This window comes from Peromyscus leucopus, chromosome 6 (genome assembly GCF_004664715.2).
Source record: "Peromyscus leucopus breed LL Stock chromosome 6, UCI_PerLeu_2.1, whole genome shotgun sequence".
NCBI classification, from domain to species: Eukaryota; Metazoa; Chordata; class Mammalia; order Rodentia; family Cricetidae; genus Peromyscus; species Peromyscus leucopus.
In genome coordinates, this window is record NC_051068.1 from 125,566,501 (window position 1) to 125,590,179 (window position 23,679).

Below are 23,679 nucleotides of genomic sequence, written 5' to 3' on the forward strand. Positions count from 1 at the left end.
TTCTTGCACAGGGCAGATCGTCTAGTTCCTCGTGCCCATGTGACTGCATTCTGGTTGCACTTATGATGACTAAGATGAAATTACAAATACTTCACTATTACTTCCAGTCCCCAGCCAGATGTGTGTCCGCTCCACTAAGCAAACACTTAAGCCTAAGAGTCTCATTACCGTTCCCTCCCTAAGTGGTCCATGAAAGTCAGGAAGTGAGTGTGGAGAGGTGGCACCGCTCGCCCTGGAGATTCAGAGAAGCATCTATTACCTAGGCCCAGGGTGAAGTCCTGGGGGTGAGAATTCAGAACTAAGAATCCCTAGGATGCAGTCACCTGGGGAAAACAACAACAAACCAAACCAAACACAGAGCCCTGGTTCTAGAAACTCTACTAGTTTCTTTGAAACTCTGAAGAAATACATGCTATGGCTGCATTCCATGTCTAGAGTGAGATACCCCAGCAGTCAGTCCGAAAACCATTCTGTCTTTAAGGTCACATTTGACTATCTAGTTTAAAAGCAATTAAAGTTTAAATGAGATGTTTTCATGTGGGTTTGTTTGTTTTTTGTTAAGTATAGTCATCTACAAACAGGTTTCCCAATAAAGCGTACTCATGTCCCAGCTCAAAACAAAATGGCTTTGAAAAAAGATCAGGAGCAATTTAGTGGTGATAACACACACAGAAAACAAGCTGGCTGCGACTTCCACAAGGATGGCAAGGGTTTAATGAACTTAGGATGGTGGCTTTGTCAACTAGAGTGTATTTACAGCTACAGCTCCCCAAGTGCAGGCACTGCCGTGGGTGTGCGGCATGCTACAACGGACGCGCTCTCAGCTCATCCCGAAAACACCGTCAAAATCAATCTCAGTTGCAATTCACAGATACAAGCTTCAAGGTATAAAGTTGTATATAACAAAAAATACAGATAATATTTATAACAATAACTTACAGGTACAAACTAATGATAAACTACAGTTTCACAAAGGATTGTAAACATTTTGCACATTATCAGTCCAGTCTTTTAGGCAAAGTGCTCTTCTGATGACAAATAAATTAACAGATACACTCTAGAGCCAACTATTTCCAGACAATACAAAAAAATGTTTTGACTTGTTTTCTTCTTGTAAACATAAGTTTTACAAAAAAACAAAATGAAGAATCAATAAAAGTGTCTTGCAGGCCAACTACTGATACATACCTGGGCAGCGAAAGGATGTTTGAAATGCTTTGGGTGTTAAATAAAAAATTAACATTAATATCTTTTCAATGGTATTTTATACATAATAAATGACAAGTCTATATCCTCAATCATTTCTATCCCTGAAAAAAGGAATTAGGTGTGACTTATTGGTAGCTGGGTCATTGTATAGGGTAACAAGGGCTGGCGTCCAGGAGTTGTTGGTGAGCTACAAAACAGAAAGAGACGTGGGCATCAGTTCTTTAAGGTGGCAAAGTAGTCTCAACAAACAAGGACATCTCAAGGCAAGGTGGCTTTGTCGCTGTCTCAGCTGTGGGCATCAGTTCTGTGTGATATCTGGTGTCATATATAAGCAGTGGTCACTCTCCCTCCTCAGCAGGACCACCGACTCATCTTTAGGAGGAGGAGACACAAGCTTTGTGCACAGCGATGTGCTCCATCTCTCTCCCGTTCACTGCACCTCACCCTGCATCGAGAAAGGCACTGTGTGCTTCTCATAGAGAGTCAGCTCTGTATGCAGATGTTGCCTGTCTTTGCGTGCAGGTATTGGGGGAGGGGCATGCCCAGGTTCTCCCTAGGAGTACTTAACTGCATTCTCCCCGAACTGCAACTCATGGTTCCTCTTCCTAGGCCTTAGTCTCCAGGGTACTGGGGTTACAGGTGAGAACCCCCACCCTCAGCTAGCATCTAAACGTGTTTGTCTCAACTAGTACTGGAGTCTCTCCCAGGAACACACACAGTTCCAACAGCAGCATAACTAAACGGCACAATGGTATTATAGGCTGTTTGTTTTTTTTAACCAAAACTTAAAATAAAATTCTGCTTTCAGCGAAGGCTGTGTTGTTTCAAACCAAACCTCCCTCTGAGAGCAACTGGGAGAGCCAGACAATGACTGGATCATGTGCTGGGAAGCATTTAAAAGATACCCACGTAGTGGGAAGTTTTGAAGTCCAAACTCAGAGAGGAAAGAAGGAAAATGTTCTTGCTAACAAAGACACTAACAAATTTAACACATGAGGAATGTCTGTCTGAAAGGCTGAAATGTTCAACAGCTTGCTCAGAAGTTGAGTCTTTGGCAGGGCGGTGAAAAAACACAAACCAAACAAACACAGGCCCTCATTTAGAATTAGACTAGCCTCCTAAGCACTGTTGGGGCTTCAGGTGATTTCCTGTAGCCCAATTTTGTGCCACAGGAAACTATAGTTGTCTCTGATGAGAGATACCATCCAGAACCTCAAATGATTTTTTTCTTACCCAAATTTGAAATGAAGTGGGTTTGGGGTTTTTTGGGGGGTGGGGGTGGCAAATAAGATCTGGCTTGACTAAAGCTAGAGGAAAGACATCAGAGAAGATGCAGAGAAGACCCAGATGCTGGAGCCAACAAATGCCAGCTCCAGTGTCAGCTTGGGTAACCCAACATTTCACGTTAGGAATTAAGTGCCAGGTGGATGGATATCAACACAGAGGTAAGAGTCCTTAGCTGAATGTCGGCAACTGAGTAAGATGTTAATGGATGAGTTTTACACTCTAATATATACAGAGATTTTTGTGACCTAGAAGATGAATTGGAAGAAAATATACTAAAAATGGAAGGCCAAAAAGTTGGAATGTGAGAAATCTTCATCATTGGCTCAAAATAATTTTTTGTAACAGAGTCTCACTATGTAACTTTGGCTGACCCAGAACATTCTATGTAGACCAGGGTAGCCTCAAACTCAGAGATCCGCCTGCCTCTACCTCTTCCTTAAAGGTGGGATTAAGACCTTTGCCATCACAACCAGCTAAATAATTTTTAAAGACCACTGAGAGGTCCTCTTAATGCAAGACATCAAACAACTTAGTAAAGTCTCTAAATAGAAGATACTTTCAACACATGCAGTTATTGAAAAGGCTTTGTGCTTAGATTATAATCAAGAAATAAATTAGTTTTGAAAAGAGAAACCTTCAGGCCGGCCCATAGCCAAACATGCAAAGGATCTATCTTCACGAGATAGACAGAATGTCCGAAGGGGAGGGCATCTTGTCAGGCATGAGCAAACGCTAATAAAGATACTGAAATGGTACTGCACTGTCCCCAGACTGGTCAGGATGCAGGAGGGAGAGTGTGCCCAATGCTGGTGGTGACAGGAACACTTTGTTGCTCACATGCTGCTGCTCAAAGCAAGAGGTTGGAGCACAGTGTGACGCTGTCTGTCAGAACATCACATAGAGCCCATGCATATATCAAACAGAAGTGTGAATTAAAGGTACCAGAAGATGTGCACAAGAGAACTCACAGCAGCCTGTCCCTAAAACACCCAAACTGGAACACAAAAGGCTATCAAGCATAAAACTGATGTGAGTGGAATTCTGTACAGTAAGTCAGTAACATGGATGACTTTCACACTCCATGAAAGTGGGAGAGAGAGATACAAGACCACACTGTCCGGTTCCGTTCACATGAAGCCCCAAGATTGCTCAGCAGGAAAGAGCAGTTGCTGTCAAGCTTGACAACCTGAGTTCAATCCCCAGGATTCTCAGGCATAAAAGGAGTTAACAGATTCCTCCAAGTTGTCCTCTGACCTCTAGATGTGTGCTATGGCACACATGCACCCACCACACACACACACACACAAATATATACGCAAAAAGTTTTAAAAAGAAAAATTAAGACATGGCTTTTGAACTCCGGGTAAAGTCTGGCAGAAGAAAATACCCTGGAGGTGTTGCCATGGTAATCCTGCTCAGTGCGAGAGGCACCGCAGGTTCAGACATTCGGTGTATGTGCTGGGCTGAGGACCAATGGGGCGCGAACCCACGACCCTGGGATTAAGAGTCCGTGAAGAGAATTCTGGGAACAGGAAGGCTGACGTCAGGAAACGCTGCCAGCCACCGCCATGAGTACCAACACGTAAGATACTGGTAAGCCACGAGCCGCGTGTCAAGGTACAGATTTATAGAAATGGGTTAATTTAAGATGTAAGATCAGATAGCGAGAAGCCTGCCATGGCCATACAGTTTATAAGTAATATAAGTCTCTGTGTGTTTACTTGGGGGACGCCAATGGGAGAGATCTGTCCCGACTGCCGGCAGGCTGGGACACAGGAAAGCTCCAGTACATGGAGGGGATGCATGCAGTTTCTGGAGGCTAACACTGCTGCTCTCCTTCATCCAGGTGCCGTTTATAGAAGATGCTGGCTGGGGAAGTCATCAAGCCCAGCACCTGTGTGTGCTTTCATATGCGTGACTTACTTCAATGAAAAAGTATAAAAACAAAAAGCTCTGGTGCAGAGATGTGTCAATACCTTCTCTGACCATAGAAAAGTAAAATATTTAACTATGTATCCAGTAGAAAACAGAACAAAGGGGCTGAAAGGTGGCTCAGCAGTTAAAAACACGGGCTGCTCTTCCAAAGGACAAAAGTTTGATTCCCAGCACCCATAGGGTGGTTCACAACCACCTGTAACTCTAGTTCCAGGAGATCTGATACCCTCTTCTGGCCTCTGAGGTTAATTATGCATGTGGTGCAGAGACATACATGCAGACAATATCCATACATATAAAATAAAAGCAAAGGAAAATTAAAGAAAAGGAAGAAAAGAAACAAACAAAAAATGTTGCTGATAAAAACCAAGCACTGAGCCATCACTGATATCGGCAGCTCAGCCGCAGAGCAGAGCATCACACTAATAGTTGGATAACTTCGCTGTCTGCTGTACCCTCCAAAGTTTCTCAGCCATCACTGAGGTAATCCTTCAAAACTGTGAACACAACCAGTCGTCTCATATTAGACGTTACCCGCTGCTGGGTGCTGCGCTACCTACCATCCATGTAAGTATGCAGCGCGGTCAGCATGGTCCCATCCTGGGGCACATAGGCAGAGTAAGCCATTTCTTCCAGCATGGGTGGAGACAGCCTGGACGGGGCGACCGCCGTGACGGGCGCAGAGGAGGAGTGATTTGGACTGACGTGTTTCTTGTGGCGGGCTCTGCAGTTCTGAAACCACACCTGACAGGAGAAGACGGAGGCCGTTAGGTCACACACCAGCTTCTGACCAGTGGCCCAAGTCATTGCCACACAGCCCCAGAAAGAAACCTTCTAGAAGCCTGCAGACAGAGCTGGGAGGCTGTCCCAAGGCCTCGGTTCCCACTCCCACACCACAGACACCGGGTGCGGTGGTCATTCCTGTAACCCCGGCCCTTGGGAGGAGGCCACAGGTAGGTCCTGCATTGAAGGTCATTTTTTGATACATGGCAAGCTAGAGGCCAGCCTGGGCTATACAAAATCCTGCCTCTTTGGCTATATCAAGCTAGGGGCCAGCCTGGGCTATATAAGATCTTGCCTGAAAAAAATTTAAAATGTCCACTGACTGGAGAAACATTTTAGCTCAAGTATTATAACAATAGTCTTTTTATTTTTCTCAGCTAATAGTCTCTGGTGGTTTACTTAAAGATCTATTCTATGCTAAAACAAAACAAAACAAAACAAAAAGGCACTTTTTTAAAAAACGAGTAAAGCCTTGAGAATTCTGGGAAAGTGTCTCCAGTTTTGCTATTGGCATTTGGAAAAAGCAGAAAACAGGAAAGTTCTTTTAATCAGAACTTAAAAAGAAAGTACTGTTGTATTCTTAGACACCTGCTGGAAGCATTTCAAATCCTTGTTCACATTATTAAAATCCCTACTGAGAACTCACAGCTTTCTACAAGATTCTTGATTGAGTCATCCCAGCCGCATTTAACCTGCTGAGCTCACTCTCTTAGTGAATACATAGACTATTCCGTTAGAAGCATGTTAAGGTCAACTCTATAATAAGAACAAACTAGCCATATTTGAGCAGAATGAATTAAAACACATCCAACTGGTAAGACCTCACAAAAAGCAAAGTGCCAACCACTGCGCTATCCACTCTATGATGTAATTCCAGAAGGACAAGGCTTAAATACAGATCTAGGGACATGAGGCCTGACTGCCAGAGCATGTCCAGAAGTGAATCTCATGTGAGTGGACTCTGTCATGAAAGGCAGCTTCAACACACAGTGTTACTCTATTAAAATATGCTATCACAGGCTAAGGTATAGCTTGATTATAGAAGGCTTGCCTAACATGTGCATGGCCCTGGGCACAATCCCTGACGCACGCACGCACGCACGCACGCACGCACGCATGCACACGATCACCTTCATTCCAAACAAATTGTGTCACAGGAGAAATGATAAAGAGCTAAAAAACTTCAAGGAGATTAGAATAAGCATTTTGGCATCTGGGAGGGGCAGGCCAGGGTAAGGTCAAGAATGTTATCTGTGTCCAGGGCTACTGTGTAGGAGCTTCATGGCCTGAGATAAGAGAAAGAAAGTGCAAAGAACTTAAAAGGGAAAAAATGTTGGCCTGATTTCAAAGACATATCCTGCACCTTGGGACTAAAAACCTGGGGGCTGGCCAGCCATCGCTGCAAACCAAGGGAGCCAAACTTATCAGTCTCATAGGTGGTCAGCCTGAGCAGGTAACTGGAGAAAGCACAGGGAATGTTCCTAGGTGGAGATACACCAAGGAAAAGCAGGGTGTAGTCACAGCCTCTTCACTCATTCTCTGGAGACCACCCCCAAAGTCTCCAGTCCCAGGTCCACCCACAGGCTCTGTGACAGCACATACCACCACTCAGAGAGAAGACACAACATTCCCCATTGTTGAGGGGGGTCACCTGCCATTACATCAAAAACATCTAACATTCAATCCACATATATTGAAAGTTCCAATCTGAAAATAAAATCTAAGTGCTAATGCTGGAACGCAATCTAACTTGCACATCGTGACCTAATAAATGCCTGGAAACAGCCTGGCAGGTGTCTCTTGGGTCCTTACTCCTCCAGTAATAAGAACCACTCTGGGAAGACCACGCCATTCCATCTCCTTTGCTGGACTCACAACGGTCACACGTCTGAGCTTCTTGCCTCCACTTCACAATGAATAAAGTCTGAAATTAGGAGGACTCCTCCGTGCCACGGAGTCTGAACTAGCCACAAGAAAACTTCACTGTCTTCAGCAGCATCAACACCACACCTGCAGCCTGTCGTGAGGACAGTTCATGATGGACGAACACTCCACTTCAGCCACCCCTTCACAGGGTAGCTATGCAGACATGTGAAGATGCTGACCCTGTATAGACCCCTCCTGTCCTGTCCTCCTCACATTCATATTGCCTTTAACACCGCAAGACTTCTAGATCTTCTCAGCACTCCTTCTGGACTAACCCCTTGTTAGTTCTTTTGTAAAAAGTAAAGGTAGTACTCTGAACATGTGCGCAGTGCCCGAGACATGGGGCCAGCCTCCTAAGGGAGCCTCGACACACTGCAGTCACCAGGAGCCGCTTTAGAGAAGCTGCCTCCAACTCAGGTGTCCCAAAGGCAACGTTTACTGGTTTATCAGAAACACTTCCTGCTTCCCGGAAAATTAGCACCTAAATGTCAACTACATGAACAGAACATGTATACCAAAAAGGAACTCATGACCCCAGGCCAAACTGTTTTTTGCTGGTTATGATTAGTGCCGTTGATTAAAAAAAAAAAAAAAAAAAAAAAAAAAAATGCAACAATTCTTTTAACAATGCTCCATGCCCCTAGCCTCTCTCCACCGCCCTGGTCAGGCTTTTGATGCCATCCTTCTTCAGACCTCTGCTACTTCACCAGGATCCCTCCACTCAGGGTGTGGCCCTGCTCCCTCCATTCACAGAGCCTCTGCGACCCGTCCTCTCCCTCAGGCCCCTCCTCAGTTTGTAAAGAATCGACTCCATTCAAGGGACTGACCCTGTGGCTTGAGCCCTGGAGTCCCTCAAAAGCTGTTCACACAGCCGGTCACCGCCAACACCACATGGCTAGCACAGGTGGAGGTGACCATATCCTCCTCCCAACAGCCAATGAGCTCTTTGGACTCCTGACCCGGCACCCTTCCCAGGAGAACCCGGACTTCTCTGCTGCAGTCTCCAGGCTGCTTTCCTGACTTGCTAGTAGCCAGTATCTGCCATCATTATGCAATTAGTGAACGTGTTTCTGGAATTTAGTTGTAGGTCTACGCTGCAGTCAAGTCTCTTAAAAGCAAAACCAAAAACCTCCCTAGTTTCCTGGTCACCAGAACCAAAACCCTGGCTCCACTTCTTCCCAAATTTTGTCAACTTGTTCTTTCTTTCCCAAATCAGATGTCATGGCTTCCTCTTTACAAAAGGGGCAATTCCAACAATTTCCCAGAATCCCATACATGAATTCTACAGCATGTATGTTTGGCTATACCTCACTCTTCCCTATCTTGGTCATGTCACTTCTTCTCCTAGATCTTTACTAAAGACCATGATCAGACGATGGGGGTTGGGTAGAAAGTGGGTGGGAGAGGGGAAGGGAGGGGAGAGAGGGGAGAGAAGGGGAGGGGAGAGAAGGGGAAGAGAGGGGAGAGGAGGGGAGGGGAGTGAAGGGGGAGGGGAGGGGAGGGGAGAGAAGGGGAGGGGAGAGAAGGGGAGGGGAGAGAGGGGAGGGGAGGGGAGAGGAGGGGAGAGAAGGGGAGGGAGAGAAGGGGAGGGGAGAGGAGGGGAGAGAAAGGGAGGGGAGGGAGAGGAGGGGAGGGGAGAGAAGGGGAGGGGAGAGAGGAGAGGAGGGGAGGGGAGGGGAGAGAAGGGGAGGGGAGGGGAGGGGAGAGGAGGGGAGAGAGGGGAGGGGAAAGAAGGGGAAGAGAGAGGAGGGGAAGAGAGAGGAGGGAAGGGGAGGGGAGGGGAGAGAAGGGGAGGGGAGGGGAAGAGAGGGGAGGGGAGAGAAGGGGAAGGGGAGGGGAGAGAAGGGAAGAGAGGGGAGGGGAGGGGAGGGAGAGAAGGGAAGAGAGGGGAGGGGAGGGAGAGAAGAGGAGGGGAGGGGAGAGAAGAGGAGAGGAGGGGAGAGGAGAGGAGGGGAGAGGAGGGGAGGGGAGAGGAGAGGGAGGGGAGGGGAGAGAAAGGGAGGGGAGGGGAGAGGAGGGGAGAGAGAGAAGGGGAGGGGAGGGAGGGGAGGGGAGAGAGAGAGGGGAGGGGAGGGGAGAGGAGGGAAGAGAGAGGAGGGGAGAGAGAGGAGGGGGGGAGGGAAGAGAAGGGGAGGGAAGGGGAAGAGAGAGGAGGGGAGGAGGGGAGGGGAGAGAAGGGGAGGGGAGGGGAGAGAAGGGAGGGGGGAGAGAAGGGAAGAGGAGGGGAGGAGGGGAGGGGAGAGAAGGGAAGAGAGGGGAGGGAGGGGAGGGGAGAGGAGGGGAGGGGAGAGAAGAGGAGGGGAGGGGGAGAGGAGAGGGGGGGGGAGAGGAAGGGAGAGGGGAGGGGAGGGGAGAGGAGGGGAGGGGAGAGGAGGGGAGGGGAGAGGAGGGGAAAGCTCAGGTCAGATTTGGCTTGGAACTGCAGAATTTCTCAGCCCAAGGATCTCAGAGCTATCTGAATAAAGATGAACAGAGTAATTGACAAACGGTAGCCTAGTCCAGGAAAGCCAATGTCAGGCTGTTTAACAGTTTCTTCTGAGATTGAAATATTCCATCCTACAGGGAAGCTCCTTAAGCAGGAAGGTAAACAACTCAAAATAGCTTCAGGAAGTCCCTGAAATTGACCAGATTCACTAGGCCCCTCCCTGCCAGAGTAAACTATAAAAGCTGAGCATACTACACAGACCAGCCTAGCTGCCTGGAAGAAGCAGAAACAAGCCGGCTGAGCTGCTGAAAGAGGGTTAGACCAACCGAGACACCTGGAAAGGACACTCTTCAGTCTTCTGAGCTGTTTGCAGGCTGCACAGTGTGCAGGTTCCCAGCCTTTGTGACCTGTCCCCCAGACTGGGGTGAGCCTTGGTGATGCAGCTCTGCTGGAGTCATCTCTGCTCCTGTGAGTGACCATAAAGCTCACTGGTTCACCAAGTCGGACTTGGTGCTTTCCATACTTTAGTCTGTGGTGAGTAGACAGGGCTGCGTCTTTCCAGGAAACTTTGTCACGTGAGCTTTTAAGAAATAGGCTCAGAGTGGAAGAGACCTAAAGTAGGAGCTCACAAAAGGTCAGCATACACCCACAGAGTCAGATGCAGAACCCTCTGCATCTCTTGATTGACGTATGATTCTCACCTGTATGACACGTCTGCTCAAGCCCGTCCGCTCTGCCAGTTTCTGGAGGGTCTGTGCATCTGGGTTGTTGTCCTGAGCAAACTGTGCTTGCATAACCTGTGGTTGTTTTTTAAAACAGAAGTTGGGAGCAAACAGTTAACAGCTCGGTCTTTTAATTTTATGGCGGGACAGATAAAACACACGATGAAAATGTGATGTATATTTTACAATGAAAGAAAGGCTCACTTTATAAAGTCACACAGACTCTGAGATTTTAAAAACTGTCCCACTGCTGGATGGAATGCTGCCTCTCAACTGTGTCATTAGAGATGTCCCCGTTCTCCTTCCAGGCTCGGAACTCACAAATAAATCTACAGACCAAGGCTCCTTCACTTGGCTTCTTGTTTTGTTAAGTGTCCCTGCACTGGAAACTCAAAATACATCATCACGCCACATCTATCTCTGGCCTCTGTGGGTGCACACAGCCTCGGCCGCTAACAGTTTTCATGGTGCTCTGCTGCAGACATGCACCACACAGCACTGCTGAGATACCACTGGTGTGTGTGGAGGGCTTTGCTCCCTGTTCATCAACCTCTGAGATCTTACAAGACCTTAGCAGAGTCCAGAGATTCAACTGTAACCTTCCGAATTGACACCACTACGCAAGTGCTATGACATGTATATATTCACAAATGGCACCAGGAGGGGGCACTAATCTTAAGTTCCTAGAAGAAAAATATAGAAATGCCAATAATTGCCTCTAATCAAAGGTAAGTGGAGGAAGAAAATGAAAGCCACAGTCAAGGCCTTTGGATTCTTGGAAGGGGGAATCATGAGAATCAAGTAACATATTTGAATTTTATTACCCAAAGTCATTCAGCTGAGGGGAATATGCAATAAAGATAATTAATGAAGAACAACAGCATGTAGTAGGCTGTGCTTGTCTGTGGGTCAGGAATTGAGCCCCCCTGCCCCACCTGCTGGCCCCACCTCCCTCCAGGCAGGGGAACTGCAGCCTCTGCTAAGACAATGCCCTCATCCCTCTCTGCATCTTCTCTTGCCAGAAGAAGGTCGCCCAACAGGTTCCTTTGAAAAAGTGGGAGCTCCCAGAGGACTATGGGAAAGAATCCTGCATTATGCCCCCCCAGGGGGAGGGGGGATGCTACAGTCTCCACGTGCCACACTGTGCACTTTGGAGTTGGTGACAGAACCTTGACAATATGAGGAAAATCTCAAGAGATGGAGAAAGTCCAGCGTGGGTCCAGAAACATCTCAAGGGTACAAATGATGATCCTTTTAAGATGCCCCTGGCTACTGACTCTTCCAGGGTCAGATGCTCCTAGTGTCCCATCCAGTGTTGTACCACTATACTCACTGTAAAAGGAACAGACTTTTTCTTATTTAAAAAAGTGGCAAAGTGGACTAAGCATCTGTCGTCTCCATCCCTTCCTCTTTTCCCTTCCTTATCAGAGGGAATGCTTCTCTCTCGAGCTGTGCTTGTGCGGGGGTGACTTCTAAAGACAAAACAGCAAGAGAATTGATCATATCTTTAATTTCTCACAAAGAGCAAGCTGAACTGATACTTGGGAAATTGCTTCTAAGGTCATTCTTGATGATCTGGTTTAAAAAGGAACAAAAGCCCTCTAGAAATAAAAGTTTTAATAATAGAACCAATGTACATTTAGCAAAGACAGTTCATGAAGGAATGGAACGGAACTTTACCTCAGCCAATTAGAACTAGAATATTCTAAAGAAAATGGTGCCCTCATTGTTCTTCCTTTAGTTAGTGCCAGTTTTCAGTCGCACACAAAAAGAGACAAAAAGGAAGAAAAGACACACTGGATTTCTTAGTCTCCCTGTTCTGCAGATGTTGTAGCTGCTGAAGGCCACTCCCAGTCCTGGGAGCTCTTCAGGATGATCATTGGAAGCCCTGAAGCAGCATTTTTACACCAAGGAGTCTACCGGAAAAGTAAGGGGTTTGAGTGCCCTTCTTATCAATGGGGCCACGTTTGAGAGGGTATGCAGACATACCTTCAATCGGAAACTTTTCTTTCTGTGAGATTCTGAAATGGAATTTTAGGAATTTATCTAGTTGCCCTCTTTTAACACTCCTCCGTCCAAAGCAAGCACCACATGGGCAGTCTCAACTCAGTATTCACAGTGATTTTTTTATTATTATTTTTATTGAAGTCAGTATTTAAATACATTCACAGTTTTCTCAAAAATGGGACAGTTTGACAAGGTGAATATAGTACTTGGCTTATCAGATAATCTGTTGAAAGTAAATGATTCGGGTTTTTTCCCTCTTTTAAAACTGGCTATCCCAGCTTTCTTGTTCTTTGGAACAACTAAGGATTTATCTCATTTATTTTGACCATCTTGTGTACAGGATCAATGCTACTGAATACTGAATAAACGAGATCATGCTTTTCAGAACCCAACTCTGATGGTTTTTTAGCTTATGATTCAGGTCACATTCTTATGTAGTAATGCATAGTTTAAGTATTTTGCAAGTTTAACTATATGCCTGTCTGCAAGATTCAGGATTTATCCTCTCTGTCTTGCTGGGTTCTGCTGAAGAACATGGGCTCCTGGGAGGCAAAACCACATGAAAAGCACAGAGGTTGGGCAAGTCTGTCTGAGCCTCTCCTCTGCTATTCCCTGAGCAGTTGGTTACCTTGCAGGTGGTTCCTGTGTTCCCCCACCCCGTACTCCCCAGGAGGCAGACTACACTGAGAACTGTAGCAGTGGCTGAGGAGTTGAAGATGATGGGAACATGAAGCCTGGCATAGCACCTGACCTGCAAAAACCCCAACAAATATTCCATCTTTTTTTTTCTTTCTGTAATTATCTTCTCACCAGAGATTGTACAGCTATCTGCCATGACTTTGAAGCTCCACAGTTACAATTTTAGTAAGGAATTTTAACATCCAAGTTATGAAGCCTATAATCGTCAAAGTCACAGCCAATTCCTTATGGAACAGACCAGTTTCAAACCTGATACGTGTCTATTAGAGATGCTGTCTAATCCAGCCTTCCTGCTCAAACCGGGTGCTTTTGCAAAGCTTAGACAAGAATTCACATCAGCCGAAGCCGTGTGTGGCTTTCTCCAGCACTCCAGGGCGCATCTGAGCAGCAAGGTTCAGGCAGCAACAAGTCTCTCAAGTACTGTTTCTCACATATTACTTACGATCATGGACTTCACGTCTAATAAACAGCAAGCAACTGTGTACTTGGAGGTTTTTTCTTAATGGATCTAGATTTTAATACTCAGCATTTGGTCCATTTGCCAAATTCTTTTGGAATGCTGGCCATGTCCAGGTTACTCCTAATCATTCTGTTTTTACTGTAGAGGTCTAAAATGCTGACCAGGCTCTGACTGCTGGAAGTGGTTTTTCTTTCACTTGCTAACGAGACATGATTGCCTTCGGTACTGAGCTGAAGCAGATACTATATGCAACACACCCAGCAACCCATGGAAGAGGTGCAGTAATGTTATTCATCTTAAAATGAACACCTCAGCCACACTGATCATTTAGAAAATACGATTATCTGGAAAAATTCCAGAAAGAATCATCATATGTAGACTTAAATATAAATCAAGGAACATTTTCTTGACAGTGTGCACAAATGAGACAATCCTTGCATCCTAGACAACTGTGATAGCGAAGTCTGTCTGCTTTTGGAGGCAGAGTCAACCTCAGCCGGACGGTGGAGCCACTGCCTCTACCCCTTTACGATGGCGTCAACCACTGGATTCCTGTCTCACTTAGGCAGTTCTGTTCCTCCCAGTACGGAATCCCTGTGGTTTAAACACCTCACATAATTGACTTAAATGACAACACAGCAGAGTGCCGAGTCTCCACACAGCCATCTTCTGTTGTCATTGCATGTAGAATGTCTGCCTTAGACTGATGCTCGAGGGGACGGCACTGTGTCCTAACTTGATGTCAAAACCAAAAGACCCTAAGGACACAAAGCGACCGTGACTGGACTCTGCAGACCATGACATTTTAGGGCAATGCACTGATATTCTCATCAAGTTAGATCTTTTAAAAAGTGTAGGACCTTTATTAAATAATATTCTCAGGCAGCATGGAGATCTATTTAATTTGCTTGAAGTCTGTTTTCTTTGGGGGCGGGGAAAGAGTTTTAGAAATTGCAAATGTATTGCCATGTCTACCTGGAGCTGATCGGCTGTGAAGCTGGTCCGAGCTCTTTTGGCTGGCTTTGGATGATTGACATCTTGTTCTGTGAGCAGGGCTCCTTCCACACTAATCCCATTACCTGCGTTTTAAAAAACAAACCACCCAGGTTGGTAACTCAGATGGGTCCACACTAATGCACAGTCGTAGTTTCCTCACACACCTTCGCATCTTCCAAGTTTGTAAAGTGTTAAAAACATGTTGCCAATAGACCATAAGAGACTTTATATATAGCCTTGTGCACTCTGCCTGAAATGCAGTAAAAGCATACATCTAGGCCCATGTGAGGAAGGCAAATACGCACAAATAAAGCTGAACCCAAACTCCAGGCTGCTGCCACGGAGTACAGTGTGGAACTCACAGAGGCCACCCTTTGCCCGCAGAGCAACAGATGGAGCCCTTTCCTGGCAGCCCTGTTGACTTTACAGCCTTTACCTCTTGTATAAAATACGACATTAGAATGACTTTGGGGTGGAATCAATTTTTATCTCTTCATTCAAGGTCTTCAAAGACTCAAAGGTGTTCTGAGTCCTACTTACCATTCTCCACTTCTCTTTTTAAATTATCCAGCATGCAGTCGAAATGCATTCTGCAGAGGACTTTCTCTTCCACCAAGGCAAACTCCTCTCCAGTTGACAGCTGCCTCTTGCAAGAAAAGCAGGCAAAGCAGGCCAAATGATACACATTGCCCTTGGCCCTACGGACCCAGTCAGTGGAGTGGATGTGCCTGCCACAGCGGGAGCACCGTGTCCCATAACGTCTGCAGGACACAGGGAGGAGGCATGGTGAGGAGCGTATCAGGCAAGTCCAAACTAACCCATCATCATGCTCTTTGCAATGATTTAAGTATTGTGAAAGTGAAACAGAAATTAATTTTTTTCTCAGTATGGGAAGCAGTTGAGACAGGGTCACAATTCAAATCTGCTTTAAAGACAAAATTGCCTCAATTGGTAATGGCGAAGATGATTAGTTTTCAAATACATGAACGAGGAGTTTCAATAGCCCTTTTATTGTGTCATATCTTAAGGCACTTATAGGTCGCGTAGCAATTCCAGATACACATGCACAGTTACACATGCACACTCCAGGTTGAAAACCTCAAAGGGCAAGACTACACTAACTGAACATAGGAACATTGATCGGCTAAAATCTAGTTGGAGGGATGGGTGCAGCTCATGGCGGAATATGTACTTATCATGTGTGCACATGCTGGGTTCAATCTGCAGTGCCAGAAACAAACACAAAACCCAATGACTAGGGGGAATAACTAATGCTGACATATTTAAATTAGAAATTATCAGGGAAAGTACAGAATCTGTATTCTTCACCCTGAAGGGCGAGGAGAAAAAAAAATGCAGAAGCATTCCAGCAACGATGAATGGCTACATTGCCAGCCATGGGAGTAGAAATAGTGCCTAAAATTCCAGAAACATCTGTAGGCATTCTCAGCAAGATGCCAGAGGCAAGGGGAATTTTCCCCTCCCAGTCGTAGTGATCAGATGCCCTTTTCTGTCTCCCACCACAGTCACTGGTGGACAAGGTTGGCACCTCCGCCTGTGTCCACCCAGGGACCCATCTTTAAGTATTACCAGTTTAATTGGAGCACTGAATTCTAAAAATGAATTTCAGAACACAAAAAAAATCCTAAAAAAACAGATTTTAATAAATATTTTCTTAAAAAATCAAAAATTTCAAAGGGTGATTAATATACTGTAAGTCGAAGAGGAACCAACTGTTACTAATGCCCAGGAAATGGCCTAATTCTGGCCAGGCAGCGGTGGTGCACACCTTTAAGCCCAGCACTGGGGAGGCAGAGGCAGGTAGATCTCTGTGAGTTGGAGGCCAGCCTGGGCTACAGAGTGAGTTCCAGGACAGCCAGGACTACACAGAGAAACCCTGTCTTGAAAAAACAAGAAAAGAAAAAAGAAAAGAAAAAAATGGCATAATTCTGGTGAGAAGTATGCATTTTTTGGAAATTATAAAATCACTTGATTTTTATAAGATAGACTCTAATTATGATCACATGCTATAACCTGTCTATGTATTGTATTCAACTTAATCACTAAACTCTCTGAAATGACTTTTGAAATGGCATTGATGCTGTAATTAGTTGTTACTAATTTTGCTATACAAAATTTCACAATGAACTTTTTCTAATTTAGGAATGCAAATAAAGAGATATGACCACATTTAAAGTAATGTTTACAAGGTTTAGACAACTCTCCACAAAGAAGTACATCCTGGAAGACACCTGACACTTAACACAGCCATGGAGAGATCACAGAGAGAATGTGCACACTTACTGAGCAAGTACTTCTCAGAAGCCAAAGTCAAAGAACAGACCAAAATAAAAATAAAAATAAAACAAGACCTCTGGGCAGAATGATTCCGTTTGTTGATTTATGACAGTTTGTTCTTTTAAATAGTGTAGCTGATTATTTTATCTAAACGCCTGGTATCTTAGAGGTTTATTACCAGGGATCAGTTTCCCCATAATGATTTTATTTCACTTCACAACTGACTTCAAACAAGGAGCAATGCTACCATCATGTGTCTTATCCTTGAATACCCCAAACTTTCATCCTTAGAATGGGAATATGATCCAAAACAAAGTTTATTTAGCCAATTCCTAAAGGAAACAAACAAACACTAATTTAGCTTTAATACAAATTATACCCCCCAAAGAATTTTTGAGAAGTTGATTATGGTGCTTATAGCCTCTAATCTTGTCACTTGAGAGATGACACAGAAGGATCATGAGTTCAAGGCCAGCCTAGGCTACATAGCAAGATCTGATCTCAAAAAAAAAAAAAAAATGAAATATATCATCATAATTGGCTTTGAGTAATCAAACTCTATGCAAAAAGTCCTGTTACAAAGGTCTTTTAAAATAACTTCTTGAGGTGTTTATTAAAATGAAAATAGCAATATACCTGAAGTAATCGAGTTTACAGAAAATGTCTTTGTCTTTAATATAACAGCTCGTGTGCCTTCCCAGGGAGGTTCTGCAGACACTGCAGGACAGACATCGGACGTGCCAACACAAGTCATTCACCTGTGAGGGGAGATGAGGATGAGCACCGATGTGGTGTGGGAGGCAAGAGGAAGGCCTTACACATGTTCTGGAGACCGCCCCCCCCCCCAGCAGCACCATTGGCATGAGCATGCATCTGCCTATATCCTCTTCTAGACTCCAACAAGAAACCAGACGCCTATAGATCACATTCAAGTTTGTTTTTATAATCCTTTGAAGGCTTCAGGCTGTCTTTCTTCTCCTTCCTCCCTCCTTGACCAAACCTCTATGAACACAGAGAGAGCATTTATTCTAAAGTCCTGTGTATGGGTTGTTTTCACTTTGTTCTGATCCTTCCTACGGTGGAACCTGGCAGCTATGGAAGTCAAGATACAAACCTCTTCAACCTACTTTTTGGCCAAACAGCTATAAACTGTGTGCCATCAATAAGAATGACAAAGACAGAAAATGCTTTGTAAAGTATCCTAACAGAGAAAGCAAGCAATCCACTTCCCTCACACACCAGAAGTCGTTACAGTAGAGCTCAGTGATCTGTGCCTCATGCCTGCTTCTAACGTGCACAGCTACAGAGAACAGAGTGCAGAGGAGGGTGTTGGCAACCTACCAAACGACCTAGCTCCTGGAGAAAGAGAGGTGTCTGATCATAGGTGGCTATGACAGCACCCAGGAAATACGTCCACGTAGTGAGGCAGGACAGTATTTAATAAAGAGGCACTCTAGACTTTGACAGCTCAGGAAACAAATGAACACTACAGTCACCTGAAGCTGCGCTGCCCCTGCCCCTCTAAGCACTGAATGTCAGCCACCAAATGGAGCCTGCAGAGCGGCTCCTGAAGTGTGCTGATGAGTAGATATAGGGACTAATTAGGTTTATGCTTTGTAACTCCCGGTCAGGGTGTTTTAACTCTGATAGGATGGACATAAAAAAGACACTTTGAAGGAAACCATGGGTTTTCTATTGAGTTATGAGCCTTTTCTCAAAGCAGTGTTTCATTTCTGATGGAAATTTAAATTTGAGGTCTGGGTCTTTCTTCAAAAGAACCATATAATCACTATATAAAAAAATAGTTAATTGAATTAAAATGAAGACATCCTGGAAATAAAGATGTATTTTTCCTCACGTTTTCCCCTAAGTTGCTCCCAGTTAATATAGAAAGTCCAAGTGTCCGAGTATTCCATTGCTAACGGCCTTCAATCACACCCAGGCTTTTGTTTTCTAAAGCAAGGCTTTAAAACAGAGCCCTGGCCTCTCTCTATAATACTCTACAAAAGCCAGACCTCTGTCTGGCTTGACACCTTTCCACAAAATTTCTTTTGAAAAACAAAAGAAAGCTCCTTAACATTCTTCGCCTTTGCCAGGGAGTAAAGGAGGGTGGGGAAGATTCTGGAACGGGTTCTGGAACCCTTCTCTAAACTAGTATTCATCCAAGGCTCAACACCAGGCTAGGACCACTCCCGGGTGATAGGAGGGGCCTGGAAGGGGGCCACAGCTTCAGGTAGCTCCCGCTGACCACTCATCTGACTCCATGTGACCTGCTGCTCCACAGGATGATGTTTTTCCAATAGCCTCAAAAGCTGGATCTGCACTGGGTCAAAATACTTTTTACCAGTGAAAAGTTTAGAGTCAAACCTAGAGTAAGGAGTTAGCGCTTCACCTGGGGGTAAGGATGCTGAGTATTTAGTTTCTAAGTGATGCTGTGGTAGCAAAAGTTAGTTGATTTATAAAACCTAGTAGACTATGATTGCATTTAGAAAACCTTCCTAGATAGACTCCTGTCCAATTACAAAAGGAAACTTTGCATAACTCACTCAGCTAGAATTTTTATATCATATGAAGACAAGCATAAGCAATATATAAAATCACACACGATGACTGCTAGAATTTGAGGCAGAACTCGGACTTTACTGGGTAACTATTTCTACATCTTCTCTGCTGTGATATGTTAAAAGTTCTTAAGTCCGTTTCAGAAACAGTCAAGATTCTGCTACTTACTGAGAACCTTGTTCAAAACAAGAAGATAATTTTGACTCAGGGGAATGGTTTTGTGACATTTATAGTTTTCCAAATAGCAAATTAGAAATGAAATTTTTAAGAATGCAGATTTAAAGAGAAAGCCCAGGTTAGTTTGCCTGCTTCAAGAATCAACAACATCTAAAACTGTTTTCACCCAAGCCTCTTTTGGTGCTTTATCTGGGCTCCAGAGTAATATTCCCATTCCACCCAGAATTCAGCTTTTGAATGTTGACATTAACTTAAACCCACTAATTCACTTTTTGAACTTTTACTTTCCATAATTAATCCTTCAGAAAGCTGAAGCATGGGGAGGAGAAGAGAAAGTGAACGGGCTTGCAACTAATTTGGTATAGAGGAAAACATTTTTTTTTTTCACATAGCGCTTTTTAAAAGCTATTGAAGCTGGAAACCCAATGCATTCATGTTAAGACACATGGGACCGAGATCCTGCCTGCAATGGCATGGATAACTGCAGCCTACCAAAATTTCAACTCCAAAATTCCCCCACACCCCTGCACACAATATTTTAAAAGAAAAAGTTAAACCGAATTAAGAAGGTCAGTCAACTCTGAAACCACCGCGTGGAACATTTCAACCGAGGCTCTCAGTATGCCTGCCTAACTTCAGTCTATTTGGATCTGCGGCTCCCTCTCCCCCAGCACGGACAGGACATAACACTATTGTGCTTAGCAAGGTCCGCGAGGTACCGAAATGGCTTCTAAAAACTTAAATGAACTTTTGCTTTGGGAAGGTTCCGGGTACCTGCAAGACCGCGAAGATAATAACAGTCTAAACAAAAGGTGTTTTTTTTTATCAGTTTACAGTGTTTTTAGTCAAAGAAGGAGATTGTGAATCGGTTGGCAGACCGACCTGGGCTAGTCTTCGAAGATAGCAACACAGGCGTGTTGGAGAAGAGGGACCGTGGAGAGTACAGGATATTTAGGTAAGTAGAGGTCTAGGCTTGGTAAACAAAAGCCCTGGCAACTGGCAGCTCTCAGGATGGATGGCGCTTCCCCAAACCCTCCGCACCCACCCGGGGAGCCCTCCTTACAGCAGCAGACCGCGTCTCCACAGTTTCCCAACCCGACAACCCTGAGTGGCACTTCCCCCTCCTCGTGGTGGGGCCTAGAGCGGACCACTTGGCCGAGAGGGACTTTAGAGCCTGGGCTGACACGGGGTGGGGCACTTTCCCCTAGAGCCTCACGCGGACTCCCTTTGGGGCTCGCACGCCCCCCCCCCATCCTACCTTGAGGAGGTATTTGTCCACAATCTCCAGGCCGCAGCTACTGCACACACACTTGCCTGGCGGGCAGACGGAGCCCGAGGCCATGGACTGTGGCGACGACGACGGGGAAAGCGGGGCCGAGGAGGAGCAGGAGTCCTCGTCCCCAGCTCCCTCAGGATTCACCTGCAGGAAGAAGGGGGCACTGGCCGCAGACCTCTCCTCCCTTCCACGTCCCACCACCCCACGGGGGCACCCCAAGGGCTGTCCTCCCTCCCCAGCCTTCCCTGTCCTCTCCCTGGGGTCCCCAGACCTGCAAGACCCCCCGCAGCCCCGCGTCCCGCCCCGCCCAAGGAACTGGGGGTCCCCCCGCAGGCCGCCGCCCCACTCACCAGTCCTGCGTCCTCCCCGGCGCCTTTGCGGGTCCTCCCGGCCGCCAGGGCTGCAGGCCGCCCGCACTCCTCCGACATGAGCCCCGGGCACTGCGCCGCGACAGCGGGGAAGGCGGGGAGACACGGGTCAGGAGCCGGCGGCGTGCACACGGCGCCCCGCAGCCGCCGCGGCCCCGCCGAGCTCTTGAAGGCCCCGCACGAGGGCGGCGCGTGCAGCGGCCGCGGGCACCTGAGCCCGGGCGCAGCTGGCGGGCCAGCGCGCAGCCTCCCTGGGCCGCCGCCGCCAGCGGGCGACTGCAGGACTGCGGGGCCGTGGCTCGGGGCCCCGCGCTCACCCCGGCACGCCGGCTCCCCGCCCCCCGCCGGGGGTACCCAGCTAATAACCGGCCTCCGCGCACAAAGCGATTGCTTTCTAGACGTCAATCACCCGGGAGCGGGGAACACCCGGCTAAAGGGGGCGCGGGGCGTGGGGAGGTGGAGTGAGAGAGAAGAAAAGATGACTGAGGAGGGGGTGGGGAGAAAAAACTTGATTTCTTTAATAACATCAATTAAAAGAGCAAGACACACACACATATTTTTAAAGGGGGGGCTTTTTGAATAGGATAGCCCGAAAGGTGAAGAGGTTTAATCGGATACTTGAAAGCTAATTACAGTGGGATTTAAGAAGCCTGGTGTTTGTTCCGACGATTTGAATGAAAATGCTTCAGATTAAACGGAGCCAGCAGCTCTTTGGTAAACTTGAAGCAATTAGAACGGTAAGCGATTTACACTGGTTTCTTTAAGGTGTGAATTGCCACTTAGTGCTCAGTAAGTCAACATTTTAGCTACTAAAGGATTATTTTTAACCAGTGCAAAAAGCGGGTCGAATAATGGAAATATCCAGCTGAATTTAATTTGTCCCATTTAAAAAAAAAAAAAAAAACCAAAAAACAAAAAACACAACCTCACCCGACGCGGGTCAGTACGTTTTAGAGCACACAGGCGCGTCGCTCAAGTGTCCCCAAGCACCGGCTGCACTTTCAGTTTTGTTCTACAAACGAACGCAATCTCTCTGAGAAGTCTGCTTAGGGCTGGCGGGTCGGCGGGCTCCCGCGGCCCACAGCCGCCCCCGGCCCGCGGTCCGTCCCTTTGTCTCCCTTTCCTCCGTCCTCTGAAAACCCAGGTGAGCCAGCGCGCGGGTCTGCCCAGCGCAGCCGCCTCCCGGCCGGCCGGCCGCGTCCTCGCGCGCACAAAGCATCCGGGCGGAAACTCTACCTGTCACCTTCCCGGCAAACACAAAGCCCGCAGTGGCCCGCGCGTCCTGCCGAGGCCCCCAGGCTGGGAACCGGTTCCAGTTAAAACGCGAGCCACCCACGGGTCCTGCCTCCGGAGAGAGGTGACAGCTTTCTGGGTCCCCGGGTTAGGCTCGCCTCCTGCGGCGAGACTTGCCCCTTGGGTGTTTCCAATGAAATCATTTTTTTCTGGCCCTTCCCAAGAGCCGGCGGGACTCTGCAGGACCCACGTCCTCGAGTCTGTCGCCGCGGGTCCCCAGACCCCACACGCGCCCGACCCGAGGCAAGAGCCAGCGCTCAGCGGAGCGCGGCGATTGGTACCTGGTGCCACTCGCAAACGCCTGGACCCCCAGCCCACCGCTGTCCCAGGCCGCCTCGAACAGCGAGTTACATAGAAGAAAAGCAGGACTCACATGGCCCCAGAGCACCTTACGCTCCAGACTTCGTCTCCCAAATTAGAGTGTCCATGCCTCAGGTTAAGTGAGCCCACGGGGAGGGGACGCGGTGATTACTACCTAACGCTACTACGTAATAAAAAAAAAAAGTCAGGTCTGGAGATGAGGCAGTGACAGGTAGTTTCCGAGCCTCGCCTGGGAGCCCAGCAACTCTTTTTTCAAGGAAACTGCTGCTATTCAACGGATCCCGCTGGGCGTCGGCGCGCTCACCTTCTCGCGGGGAACCGCCAGCTCCGGCACGTCCTTTCCTTCCAGTTTACACACAAACATCTGATCGCTCTTCCAATACATGGCCCCGCAGGCGTTGCTTATCACATACCAGCTCCAGAGGGTCAGAGGCTGCGGGTGTCTGCAGTGCCCCCCTCCCCCGCCCCAGAGCGCCAAGGAAAGCTAACACGCAGGGTTGTGGTGCCAAAGTGCGTCTCGTCCAAAGAGGCCACAGTGGCCGTAGCCACTCTCGGACCCGCTGTTCTTAGATTCCTCTCTCAGCTACACTGAGGTCTGTCCCTCCAGGAAAAGAGGGAAAGAAGTTGTGTTTTCCAGAGGGTGGAACCTCACGGGGAGGAGGGGGTGTGGGGGAAAGTCTTTTCCTGGAGGGACAGCCTCACCTCCTTGCGGAAAAACCCGCCTTCTCTACATGTTAAGATCTTTATCTGCACCAGACAACTTACTCCAAGTTCAGTGTTAAAGGTGGGGGAAATGTGGATGGCCCATTAACTTGACTTTTCTGTTATTCCCCCTTTTCTTTATTATTTCTTCTCCTTCTCCTTCTCCTTCTCCTTCTCCTTCTTCTTCTTCTTCTTTTTTTAGAATCTGCTTTCCTCGTCTGACTTGTTTTAAA

The 23,679-nt window shown here is 46.9% G+C and overlaps 1 protein-coding gene across 1 annotated transcript; it reads right to left on the minus strand.

The window, feature by feature from the left end:
- Positions 1–694: 694 nt before the first annotated feature.
- Positions 695–23,496, minus strand: Lhx8 (LIM homeobox 8). The gene is made up of 9 exons (XM_028882922.2): positions 23,049–23,496; positions 21,113–21,202; positions 20,745–20,906; positions 17,384–17,505; positions 14,990–15,210; positions 14,429–14,532; positions 10,267–10,362; positions 4,992–5,175; positions 695–1,396 (listed from the first exon to the last, which is right to left on the minus strand). Exons 1-9 carry the CDS (start codon positions 23,127–23,129, stop codon positions 1,350–1,352), a joined length of 1,107 nt encoding a protein of 368 aa, XP_028738755.1. The 5' UTR covers positions 23,130–23,496; the 3' UTR covers positions 695–1,349.
- Between the last annotated feature and the right edge of the window lie 183 nt (positions 23,497–23,679).

What these genes read in the sequence shown, in the direction of transcription:
- Lhx8 (XM_028882922.2), bottom strand. Translation starts at nt 23,129, where the DNA reads ATGTATTGGAAGAGCGATCAGATGTTTGTGTGTAAACTGGAAGGAAAG. An exon ending in CCGGGGAGGACGCAGGACTG is followed by an intron (nt 20,907 to 21,112) that starts GTGAGTGGGGCG and finishes TTCTTCCTGCAG; the next exon opens with GTGAATCCTGAGGGAGCTGG. An exon ending in AAAAAGAGAAGTGGAGAATG is followed by an intron (nt 14,533 to 14,989) that starts GTAAGTAGGACT and finishes TTTAAAACGCAG; the next exon opens with GTAATGGGATTAGTGTGGAA.